Source organism: Trichomonas vaginalis, chromosome IV (genome assembly GCF_026262505.1).
Source record: "Trichomonas vaginalis G3 chromosome IV, whole genome shotgun sequence".
NCBI classification, from domain to species: Eukaryota; Parabasalia; order Trichomonadida; family Trichomonadidae; genus Trichomonas; species Trichomonas vaginalis.
In genome coordinates this window covers 12,059,563-12,072,722 of record NC_067206.1, presented here as the reverse complement: position 1 = coordinate 12,072,722, position 13,160 = coordinate 12,059,563, and the positions used below count along the sequence as shown (strand labels likewise).

Here is a 13,160-nt window from a genome sequence, read left to right as displayed (position 1 = left end):
CATTCAAATATTAAACAAAGATGAAGTAATTACAGTTATCATAAACTTTATGAATAACTCTGTAATTGGTTCAGATTTTCGTAAAAATATTTTTATTAATATCGATAAGAATACGTTTACCTACTATCACAACATATCGATAAACAAGAGTAGAGTGATTTTTATCATCGAAACTTTTTAAAAGCTGTAAGCTGGAAGTAAAAATCTTGTTTTTTCTGAGTTAGTTGTAGAACTATTGATGCACGAGTTATCATTGTGATGTAGAAGGATGTCAATGTACTGACTGAAGGATATGAAGTGAATTGAATTTCATTGCATTTCAATTTGATCAAAATTTGTTGAAATGATATGAATGTGTCAACATCTGTATCACTCTCTTTCACTCCTTCCCTATTTTTTCGAGAACGAAGCTAGCTCAGCTTTCGCTGAGCGAATTAACACTTTTGATGCCCTAAACGTACATACTCTCAAATTTATCGAAAAAAATTATACCACCTAAACTAGTATATTTGTTGTAAACAGAAATTCATCAAAAGTGACACCTCAGAAAAGCTAAAATATTGAATTTTTGGAACTTTTGATAGAGCACGTTTTTAAATATTAATTAAAGTAAATGTGTATTTTGTGAAGATTCTTTTTAATAAAAAAAAATAAAATTTTGAAGAAGAACACAAAATCTTCTGAAAAATAATATCACATAAACTCATATTATTTTCTAATATATAACTATTTTATATAAAAATCAAATTCAATGATCTTAAAAGCGAAGGATAAACCTCAAAATTTACGAATATAATGCGTGGGAATATAATGCTTATCTATCATAAAACCATATGAAATATCAATTTTTGCTTTACGCCTAATTTTTGACGACAATTAGCAAAAAATGTTAAATGTTAACACTCAGTCCATTTGAATATGAAAAATAAAATAGACTTTGATTAAATGTTTTTATTTATCATGCAATTCTTCTTGCGACCAAAGATTTGAATAAAAGTTCAAAAAATAAGATAGCTTAAAAATAATATACGGTAGTGTTTACTAATAGATGAATAGTATATAAATTCTATTAAAATGGATTTGATCCAAAAAATATAAAACCAAAAATAATTGTTATAATTTAAATGAAGAAGTAATTTAAAACGATTTTATTTATGATCAAATTTTATATATTTTTTTGGATCAAATCCATTTTAATAGAATTTATATACTATTCATCTATTAGTAAACACTACCGTATATTATTTTTTAAGCTATCTTATTTTTTGAACTTTTATTCAAATCTTTGGTCGCAAGAAGAATTGCATGATAAATAAAAACATTTAATCAAAGTCAATTTTATTTTTCATATTCAAATGGACTGAGTGTTAACATTTAACATTTTTTGCTAATTGTCGTCAAAAATTAGGCGTAAAGCAAAAATTGATATTTCATATGGTTTTATGATAGATAAGCATTATATTCCCACGCATTATATTCGTAAATTTTGAGGTTTATCCTTCGCTTTTAAGATCATTGAATTTGATTTTTATATAAAATAGTTATATATTAGAAAATAATATGAGTTTATGTGATATTATTTTTCAGAAGATTTCATTCTATATGCCTATGAAAAGTACTCTCAAAACTAACTTTTTCCTAATTATAATTAAATCAAAAAAAAAAAAAAAAAAAAAAGGTAGTGGGGCTTCCAGGCACTTCGTGCCTTCTAGCCCGAGATGTTTAGATTAAAATTAAAATTTTTATTCTGAAATGTTTGCTTTAATGTTTTTTATGGATGGAAATGAACTGGATATCGTCTGAGTCTTCGCTTGTTTCCTCCTCTTCTTCTTCTTCGTCCGAATTGTCTTCATCTTCACAATAACCAGATAAGAAGATGGTTATTTTGGTTTGTTCTGGTTTTTTGAGAAGCATTTTGGCTGTGCCAGTAAAAACGAACTCAAGATTTTGATAGAATTGTCTGCTTGAGTGAGTGAAATTGCATACTGTAAGTGGCATTGCAACTCGGTTTGCTTGAACAGATATTATTGAAACTTCTTCTCCATCTGGTATCCGTTCAGGAATATCTAAAGCGGCTGTTGTGATAATATGCATATTGTTTTCGTAATGCAATTTTGGATATATTTCGAATGGATGTGCAGCTACACCAGCTGGAGCAACAATGGAAAGATTCCAGGAGAAAGAACCGTGTTTGTTTTCATCTTCTTTCCAATTGTAAGTTAAAGGATAAGGGCGAAAGTCTTTGAGTGTTTCATATAGCTGTTCTCTTAAGTTTGGTTCACAGCAAAGAATGAATTCGTCAATTGCTTGAAGAGATATCATAGTTGAAACATAAGGCAAATTCGACAAGAAAAAGTCAACCATTACTGTCGGGTTTTGAACTTTGTTTTCTAATGTTTCGACTGGTTTTATTATACTTTTGAAATATCTATCATAGTCATTGTTGTCTGTTAAGGACAAATTGTTTGGATAATCTGCAATGAGTCTTCTATATCTTGCTTCTGTTGTTGAGAATGAGAAGACACCTTCTGGTTCTGTAGGAGTGTAAGTTTTTGGTTGAATTTGAGCTTCAATTTGTGTCTGATTGGAGTCTGATTGGACTGAAACAACTTGAGCTTCTGTAGTTTGTTCGACTTCGGCAGTTTCTTTTGGTTGAATTTGAGCTTCAATTTGTGTCTGATTGGAGTCTGATTGGACTGAAACAACTTGAGCTTCTGTAGTTTGTTCGACTTCGGCAGTTTCTTTTGGTTGAATTTGAGCTTCAATTTGTGTCTGATTGGAGTCTGATTGGACTGAAACCTGTGTAACCTCTTTGGACATACTAGTAAAGTATGAAGATATAAGTGTTTGACCTTTAAAGAGCTTTTGTAAAGAATTGTCAGTCATGCTACTACTGTGGTCTTCCATTAGACAAAAATGAACTGTTTTTTTCGGACTACTCATAGAAAAGTTTAAAATAAACCGTTTTCGTCAACGGTAACCCCCTATTTTTTTATTTTATTTAATAGTTACCGTTGGCAAACCGTTCCATCTCAAATATTGAATGAACTATAAACGTTTTTTGTTTTCTATATATACTTTTTTGTCCAACGGTAAAACTTTTTACACAACGGTTTTTGAGAGTCGTCGCCGTTGACTTTTTTGTAGAGCACTCAAAATAGTATAACTTTGTCCGGACAAGTAAGGGTCTATCGTCGCTACAGGAAAAGTTACAGGCGTTCCAAGGAAGTATACTTTGAGAAGCCTTTTCCCCTTATAGAATGAGATAGGACGGTTATTTTACAAAACTGACAACACTTTGACCGAGTAGTTTTTTGTGCTGAACAAAAAGTGTCATATAAACATCTGTCAAAAACCGCTTTTTAACTTCACTTAAAATGCCACGTAAGCTACGTAAGAATATACGTAAGAGGAAGAGCATTGAAACATCCAATAGTAAAACTGACACCACAACAACAGTTGCAACAACAAATGCTGAATGACCCCACTATGTTGCAACAAATGTCAAGCAATCCTATGCTTTTAAACCGAGTTGTTGGTGCACAGAGTGGAGGTTTAAGAGCGGCACTTTTAGCGAAAATGGCAGGCTATGGTGGAGCTGCAGACGGAACAGCTATAACCCTCAAAGTCAAATGAATTTGAGTTCACTCAAAAATCAAATAACAGATGTCAAAAAGTCAAACATAGACATACAGAAGCAAATAAGTGAAAACGAAAAGAAACTAGAATATGACAGACACACAAAGAAACTCAATGAGTTAAACGTAGAGAAAAAGAAGAAAGAAGAACAACTGAAAGAACTAAGTACAGAGGAATATGCGAAAAAAGTGTCAGAAAAAGCAGCAGAAGTAGCAAAAATGGAACAAGATGTTATAAATTTGAAAAACCATACTACTCAATATAAAGTACTGAAAGATGAAGAGATAAAACAAAAAGCCCTGAAGACATATATGGATAGCGATGAGTATAAAAAAGAAGTTGAAGCAAATGTAAAGGCAGAAAAACTTTTACAGTTGCAAAACCAAACCGTACAGTATGAAAACTTAGCACAAGAAAGTAAAAATAACGACGCAGCCATGCAAAAGGCAATGAAAAGCGCAGAATATATAAAAGCTAACAATGACTGGTTAGATGCCCAAGCCAACGCTAAAGCAGCCCAACTTATAGGGTCAATAAGGACAAAAATACAAGCGGATGAAGACAGTTCAAATGAAGCTTTAACAAATGCTGACTTTAAGAACGCCTTCGAAGCTCTTCATAGTAAGGTGAAACAAGTGAACGACTTCTCATCTGGAAAGAAACTGAAGTCTGAAGGTTTCGACAAAGAGTTAAAGAAGTAGCACAAATATGACGAAAAACAGATGCAGCAACGAAGGCAGTTCAAAGTGCCTATGACGCCGTCTATTCTGTATACATTTTTATAAAAATAAAAAAATATTTTTTTTATTCTTGACTTTGTTGTTGCATTTGTTCCATTTGTTGCATTTGTTGTTCTGAGCTATTTGTTGTTGAAGTTGTTCTTGTATACAATACTTTCACCAGTTGCATCTTCCAATTCGAAACTTTCTGCCGTCATTGACAAATACATAGGACATAAAAGTTTTACAGGAACAAAGTTTGCGTCAACTAATGTCAACGTTATACTTGCCAAAGTGGTTTGAGTTCACTAAGGTTGAAAATTCTGCATTCGAATGAAACAATAGGCAAACCAGCAGAGAAAGTATTGTTTATACGCATAAGTATCTTTTGGTCAAATAGTTCTGTCGACATTCGAATAACACTTTGAACCTATAGTTGAAACAAAATATAAGATTGTGTGCTTAATGTCATGGAATAGACATTCCTTGTATGACACCTTTTCCTGTTATAGGAAACTGTTTGTAGTAAAAAACCAGATATAAGTTTTTGTATTATAGCTCATATCGTTTATAGTAAACTCAGTCGGACATCCAAAACATAATGAAAACTGCTGCTCTAGTTGCAGCACATGTTACACCCGTCCTTAAAGTATTAAATAAGTCAACAAAACCTGTTGGTGGTATATCTGAGTAAGTATCTTCAAAGGAGTATTTTTTACCATTCACAACAATAAAGTCTTTCTGGTGTCAAAAGAGCAAAACAGGCTTTAGTCGTCATTGTTTTAAAGTTAGTTTACAATACCGTCCTTGAGACTTTGTAAGTGTTGTTATTAGAATTATATGACTCAGGGTTTTTAGTCGTAATAGTATAAACCATTATATCTTTCTGCATTTATATATATTAAAAGTTTTTCTGAAAGTGGAGAAGAACTTCATCTAAACTTTCACATGGCGTTTCTTGAAGTTCTCTGTCTAAGAAGTTCAAATATTTTGTAAAGACATAGAACTTTCCTTTGTCTACACGAACAAACAAACAGGGTCTTTCATATCGTTCAAAGTGTGTAAAGTCCTTTAATGAAATAAAGTCTATATTATTTTCTTCAAACATCTTTCAAGAAGTTTTGACATTTTTACTTAGCAAATAAATTTTAATGAAATGTTGTGGTCGTCAAATTTTTTATAACGTCTGGAAACTATACTTTAAGTTCAACGTTTCACCTCCTTTCATAACGTATATCTTGTCAATGACATTATATGAAACACCACAGCAAACTAATGTCGGGTTCTATTTCTTTGATGTTTATATCGTCTGCCTCTGTCAAAAGTTTCAATAGTTCTTTCAAAACTTCATGATGAGGTAGCAATGACATATGAGTTCACTTTTACAGGGTTGTGTTCGACCAAGTTTAACATTATACTTAAAGCTTGACAAATCTTCTCCTGAGTTTGAAGTTTGTCTTTCAGTTGTTGGTAGTCGTTTCGAATATCTGCAACAGAACTTAAGTCTCTGCTAACTTCAGGATATGTTGGTTCTTTTACAGGAACAATTGTTATACCATCTTCGTCTTCGTATGGTTTCCCCACTTCAACATCTCTGTCTTTGACATTGACAACAACATTTGACGTTTGTTTGAGTTGGTGAATTTAACTTCACATCTGCCACCGCCATTAAACCTTTTGAAACACTCACGCTTCTATTTTTCGGAAATGACATTTTACTTAGAATAAAAGATGGACGTATTCGAGTATCTCTTCGAATTGAAGCAGAACAAAGTTTACACACACAAACAATACAAATACATTGACAGAATAGTTCTTTAACAAACAATGGTAAATGTTATAGAATAGCAATATTTGCTGAACCAAAATATTTTCATAAAGCAAAGAAAGTTGGTATAACTGAAATGGTGAAAGTTCTTGACGTTGACAAAATATAAACAACAAAACTTACAGATATTTCTAAAGGTAAGTTATCTACAATTTTTGATTCAAAACTGGCGTACTGTCAATATTTGACGGGAGAGAAGTCAGTTCAAGAACAACTTACTGACCTGCTGCCAAAATCTGCCGATGGAAGCTGTCGTTATGCCAATCTGAGGAGCCCCAGCAGTTTCATCGAACGAATCTTCAAAAGAGCATCTTCCGTGAAAAGTGCTATTGGTTTTGTAAACTTCTTTGCTCTCAGTTCATCTGGACCGTCTCTGTCACCAGTATATTGTATTTGTACAGTACCAACAGTTGAAATACCACCCATAAAGTCTTCTGAGTCAGCAAATGGAATGCCAAGCCAAAAGTTTGAACGGTCTCCATTTGTATATTGAGTTTTTTGACTCCTGTATGAGTCCATACTTTCACATATGGCATAATAGAACTTTGCATTTCAGGGTTAATGGTTGTTGTGAAGTTGTTGTTAAAGTTCATAGCATCTAATGTCAAGTTGTATGACCCATATCCTCAACTGAGAATATTCTTCTCTGGATAATATTTGCCATCTATGTTTATATGATATTTAATACCGGGGTTGTAGAAACAAGAATAGTCATTTATAGTTCGTCTGAACAGTACAAACATAGTATCTGCATGTTTCATTGCAGTTTGTTAAAGCAATATCTGTTTTGCACCTGGGTCAGCACTTTGGTTTCCAACTTCACCTGCAAAGTCTTTGACAGATATTTGGTGTATAGGAACATAAGTGGAACTGCAATATATTTGGCAGCTAAAGCATTTGAAATATCTGGTCCAACATATAGACTGCAAGTCTGCTTTCTATTCTCTTGCATTCAAACTTTTCGCATGTGAACTTAACTGGGTCCCAGCAGTTCCAGCAGCATTGAAATAATAGTTTACTTCATTGTTGAAGTTTGAGAAACCAAAGTCTAAGTCAACTTTGTCTTTGCAAAAGTCACAGAACTTGGCTCCACCAGTTCCAGCTACAGTAATGCTAATGGGTCTTGTGTTGGTGCAATGACTAAGTTATTTTTGCTTGGAGTAATTCGATAGAAATTTTTCCTGCCCAGTTTGGCAAGTATCTTAAAAACCTGAAGATGAGGAAAGATGACAAAGGAACTAAGTTTCAGTTTTACTTTAGTGGCAGCAGTTCCATCTGAACCAGAAAGGTTAACATAAACTCCTGGAACGTTAGGGTCAAGTCTTCTTATTTTCTCAATATTTGCATACTGGTCTGTTTGTTCTCTAGCTTGTGGTTGTACTGAGTTTCTCAAAGCGAACCATTCATAGTTTGCCCATGTTACTGTTTGAACTAAGTCAGAGTTAGAATATATCTTATATCCCATGAAAACTTCTGGAGCATATTGGTATCCGACATAGAAAATCCATTGCAACCTTTCTTGTCAGACAACTTGGCAGAAGGTTTTATTTCAATGTCTTGTTCCACGTATAAGAATGAGTTGTCAATAGAAATAATATGAAACCTGTCGCAAGCAATATCTACTGTTGTTGAAGAACCTTCTCCAAACTCACCTACGTTTCCATAAGAAACAGCAGTTGTATATTGTAAGTTCCAGGAACTATTTCTGACTCTTAATGGCATTGTCGCATTCGTTAACCATTCGGAAACATTTCCGTTCATGGCATCCAAAACTGTTGGCGTATATTCTGAGCGGCGTACATTTCATATGGGTAAAAATATAGAATAGTTGGATTTATGTGTCATAATAGAACCCACTCGTACCAAGCTTTACTTTCTTCCTGACTGAGTTTTTAACTCTTCTTTTTCCTTCATTGCCACTACTTTCACTAGATGAAGTTACTCTTCACTACTTTCACTTTGTTCTACTCTTCCTCTTCTTTTTGGTGTCGCTTTTGGTAACTTGCCCTCTGCTTCAAGTTGTTGCATCTTTGCCTCATGTTCACCTAGTATGTTGTAAATTTCCCATGTCCTTTTTGCCTTGGGCTCTGGTCGCCCATCTCAGGTAACCTATATCCTAGAAAGATTTTGTCATAGTTTGTATTTGAGTCTTCGCGTATTGTTGCATGACTCTTTCCTGAGTTCCGGTTCAAGCTCTTCAAATATAGTCTTGTCCATATGGAATATGCTCGTTTCCAAATATATGTTTTTGTAGCCATTCTGGTTTTCTTTCCATGTTACCAATAATATCTTTTGTGAATGGAAAGCTTTACCCAATGTTTCAGTCTTGCGTCATTTATTTCTGTAGTTGGTTTTATTTTGTCAAGGAACATGTTTTTCAATACTAACATTTCATTTGGTACTGTCCATTTGAGTTTTCTATAATATTCATCCCTTCTCAGTTCATTGTCTGCAAAGTAAGTTTTTATGACATTTGTAAACTTTCGTTTGCAAGGTCATGTACAATAGGTTCTCTTCCTTCTATCTCCCTAACTTTCTTTCTAAACTCTTCACCAAATATACCATCTCTATGGTTCTGTGTAGTTCTTGAGATAAATGTTCTAGAACGTCAGGTGTTATATTTCCATCAGCCATGTTCATTTCATACTGGTCCAAAATATCTGCATGTTTCATATCTTTCAATGGCATTAAAGCCGCGCTGAAAATACCAGCTATATCTGGTTCACCATTCACTTCCATTGCGTCTACAACTTCTTGGAATTGTGGTTGTAAGTTTATGAACCACCTATCCGGATTAGCTTTATGACCCCATCTCATTGTAGTTCCATAGTCTGCAGAAACAAAAGTAGGTTTGTTTCCATATTGGTTAGGTTCTGAATGAACTTTAAACAATGTTTCATTTCTATATGTTTTTTTGAAATTTAACCTTTTATTTTCACCGAGTTCAGCCAAAGATTGAACGTTATATGGTCGTAAGTAAAAAGGGTTATTGTATTTGCGTACATTTTCTTTCAGTACTTCCATTCTATGCTGAATATTTTCATCTGATGTTGGAGTCTTTTGTATGTCGGCGAACATTTTTCGATATTCTTCTACTATGTCAGCTGAATTTTTCTTAGACTCTTGGAAAGATTCCATATTCTCCGCATACTCTTGTTGAGGGTCAAGATTTTTCGGCTGTTCCAAATCTTCATCTAGTTCTGTGAAGTTAGTTTCCAAAGGAGGGACTTGTTCGTTTCCTTCTGGCTCTTCTAGCTGTTGTTGCTGAATTATTTCTCCATGTCTGGTTGTATCTGAACTTCTTCCTGTGGAGTTTCTTGTACCTCATCTGCTGGCATTTCATATATTCGAGACGTTTTTAACAAGTTCCCTATTTAAGCCATCCGCATTCATAACCCTTTCTTCTTTCGTTCGTTCTCATTTTTTACGCGTTTCATGAAGATAGTTGAATTATCATTTATCTCTGACACCAAATATCTCGGAGTAAATTCATCCATGTCATTTGTGAATATGCTATTAAATCATATCCCTTAGCGAGCTTGTATTTTCCAGGTTTGAAATTATACCCATTGGTGCTGAACCATAAAGCTAATAGGTTCGGGTCAGTATTTCTTCCTTGAACTTTCTAATAGCTTCTTTATATCTGTCACTAAAGTAGAGTATCTGGGTAACCATAATTTTCCTTAAGCATTTTTAAGAATTCTTGGTTTCCTTGTTCTCTACTTCTTTTATGTCCTTGCTCTGTTTGTGGTTGTTGCTGTGCAGTGTTTTGAACTGTTGGTTGTGGTGCAGTGTTTTGAACTGTTGGTTGTGGTGCTGGATTTTGAACTGTTGGTTGTGGTGCAGTGTTTTGAACTGTTGGTTGTTGTGCAGGGTTTTGAACTGTTGGTTGTTGTGTTGGTTTTGGTGCATGCCTGTGTCTGTGTCCATGTGACGATGTAAATGTTTTAGGTAGTCCTGGTGCAGTGCTTCTCTTGGAGTGTGTGTGTGGTAAGTAAGTTTCAAGCTTCTGACTGTTGAGCATACACGCTCTTAGTAGATCTACTCTCATTCTTGACTTGAAATTCCACTAGCTATTCGTCTCTTTGAAATTTACTAGGTCGTTTAGTTCTTTGTAACTTTTTTCTGAATTGCTCTACACTCTAACGGCGCATATTTGAACTGCCTGTCTCGTTGCTCTCGTTATTTTCGTCATTTTGTGTTTTTTAACTCTGTATCGAACCTTCAGATCTTTCTTTCTTCCAGATGAGAAGTCGTTCACTAGTTTCACCTTACTATGAAGAGCTTCGAAGGCATTCTTAAAGTCAGCATTCATTAAAGCTTCATTTGAACTGTCTTCATCGCTTGTATTTTTGTCCTTATTGACCCTATAAGTTGGGCTGCTTTAGCGTTGGCTTGGGCATCTAACCAGTCATTATTAGCTTTTATATATTCTGCGCTTTCATTGCCTTTTGCATGGCTGCGTCGTTATTTTTACTTTCTTGTGCTAAGTTTTCATACTGTACGGTTTGGTTTTGCAACTGTAAAAGTTTTTCTGCCTTTACATTTGCTTCAACTTCTTTTTTATACTCATCGCTATCCATATATGTCTTCAGGGCTTTTTGTTTTATTTCTTCATCTTTCAGTACTTATTATGAGTAGTAGTTGGTTCAAATTTATAACATCTTGTTCCATTTTTGCTACTTCTGCTGCTTTTTCTGACACTTTTTTCGCATATTCCCTGTACTTAGTTCTTTCAGTTGTTCTTCTTTCTTCTTTTTCTCTACGTTTAACTCATTGAGTTTCTTTGTGTGTCTGTCATATTCTATTTCTTTTCGTTTTCACTTATTGTTTCTGTATGTCTATGTTTGACTTTTTGACATCTGTTATTTGATTTTTGAGTGAACTCAAATTCATTTGACTTTGAGGGTTATAAGCTGTTCCGTCTGCAGCTCCACCATAGCCTGCCATTTTCGCTAAAAGTGCCGCTCTTAAACCTCCACTCTGTGCACCAATAACTCGGTTTAAAAGCATAGGGTTGCTTGACATTTGTTGCAACATAGTGGGGTCATTCATAATTTGTTGTTGCAACTGTTGTTGTGGTGTCCGTTTTACTATTGGATGTTTCAATGCTCCCTTCCTCTTACGTATATCTTACGTAGCTTACGTGGCATTTTAAGTGAAGTTAAAAAGCGGTTTTGACAGATGTTTATATGACACTTTTTGTTCAGCACAAAAAACTACTCGGTCAAAGTGTTGTCAGTTTTGTAAAATAACCGTCCGATCTCATTCTATAAGGGGAAAAGGCTTCTCAAAGTACTTCCTTGGAACGCCTGTAACTTTTCCTGTAGCGACGATAGACCCTTACTTGTCCGACAAAGTTATACTATTTTGAGTGCTCTACAAAAAAGTCAACGGCGACGACTCTCAAAAACCGTTGTGTAAAAAGTTTTACCGTTGGACAAAAAAGTATATATAGAAAACAAAAAACGTTTATAGTTCATTCAATATTTGAGATGGAACGGTTTGCCAACGGTAACTATTAAATAAAATAAAAAAATAGAGAGTGTTACCGTTGACGAAAACGGTTTATCTCAAACTTTTCTATGAGTGGTCCGAAAAAAAAACAGTTCATTTTTCATAATGTACGCGTCTCGAACAGTGAAGCCCAATTCAATAGAATACTATCTCGAAAAACAAGAAGCTGACACTGCTATTCAGTCTTTAATACAGAACCAAGCTCAGGAGAACTCAAAAGACTCCCAATTCAAATCGACATCCAATTCGAAGCAATTAAAACTTGACTCGAATGTTTTAAAACCACAGCCCGCACGAACAAAATACAGCTCTAAGATATAGACCAAAGAATACCGAACAAAGAGTTGAGGTCAAGATTGAAATTACAATCGGATGAGTATTTTTCCCTTAACAACCAGGGAAATACTCCATATAACCGTATCTACACAAATACCGTTAAAGAAACAATAACGGCATACACAAAACTCTGTCAATTGGTCCCCAACCAGAGACAATTGACGGACATTATATGTTCCTACCTTCCCATATTTGCTGAGTTGCTGGAAGGTAGGACATTGTTACAAGCTTGCTTACGTATGCCACCAAATCTCCGTCAACAATTTGCTCAAATTGTACATGAATTTAAAGCTTTAACAACGGATACGATGAAGATGAAGTAGCAGATGAATTTGGGAAGAAAAAACATTTTTCCCCTCATATAATACGCCTGCAACAGTATTTCCTACTAATGAATTTCACAACTATTGTGTCGTTCATTTAATTGTTGTGGATATGCCCACAGGTGAAGACATTCTAGTGGTGACTTCATCGAAGTCTGTATCAATACAGAATTGGGAGAAGATGAGTTGCACAAATTCTCCTACGTCGAACATATATTCAAACCAGCACACCAACTCTTTATCGAAACTGAAATAACACTCACACAAAATATGTCCATCTCATTTAAATCCAAATCAGGACGTCCATACAGAATTTGGATGAACTACGTCCTCTTCCACTACGCCGACGATGACGAAGAAGAGGAAGAAGAAGAGTCCTCCGAATTCACACCAGAAGACTAACAATTTTCCGAATAAAAACTTCATTTATACTAAACATCTTCGGGGCTAGAAGGCACGAAGTGCCTGGAAGCCCCACTACCTTTCTTTTTTTTTTTTTTTTTTTTTTTTTTTTTTTTGTTTTATTTCCATTTATTGTTAAATGATTTTTAGCATACACCTTTCTTTGTTCATCTTCTAAATACAATTTATTTTTTCTTAGATATAATTCTATTCATTCAATTCGATCGTCATTTTTCAGTACATGATCGTAATTTTCAATTATTGATCGCAATTTTACTTCAGAATTTGTTCGCAATATTGCTTATCAAAATTATATCTCTATTCTCTCATTTCTGTTTAGTCAATATCATTACACTCCTATTGTCTAATAACATGCTATTAATTTTCTTAAAATTA

The 13,160-nt window shown here is 34.3% G+C and overlaps 1 protein-coding gene and 1 pseudogene across 2 annotated transcripts, besides 6 other annotated features; one reads left to right on the top strand and one right to left on the bottom strand.

Annotated features, from left to right (window-relative positions):
* Position 1: part of a mobile genetic element that runs on past the window's edge.
* Position 1: part of a terminal%2Cinverted (terminal inverted repeat of MuDR-5_TvMULE4 transposon ID:TVAGG3_0075760) that runs on past the window's edge.
* Positions 2-510: 509 nt separating this feature from the next.
* Positions 511-548: a mobile genetic element.
* Positions 511-548: a terminal%2Cinverted (terminal inverted repeat of Banshee-A3 transposon ID:TVAGG3_0075750).
* A 1,213-nt stretch (positions 549-1,761) lies between these two features.
* Positions 1,762-9,060: a mobile genetic element.
* Positions 9,061-9,835: 775 nt separating this feature from the next.
* On the bottom strand, positions 9,836-10,237 carry TVAGG3_0075730 (protein of unknown function, DUF4106 family; the record flags this gene model as incomplete). The annotated part of the gene is made up of 1 exon (XM_051221861.1): positions 9,836-10,237. One exon carries the CDS (start codon positions 10,235-10,237, stop codon positions 9,836-9,838), a length of 402 nt encoding a protein of 133 aa, XP_051106847.1.
* A 1,571-nt stretch (positions 10,238-11,808) lies between these two features.
* On the top strand, positions 11,809-12,764 carry TVAGG3_0075720 (annotated as a pseudogene). Its single transcript has one exon. A coding segment is annotated over exon 1 (956 nt).
* Positions 12,765-12,858: 94 nt separating this feature from the next.
* Positions 12,859-13,160: part of a mobile genetic element that runs on past the window's edge.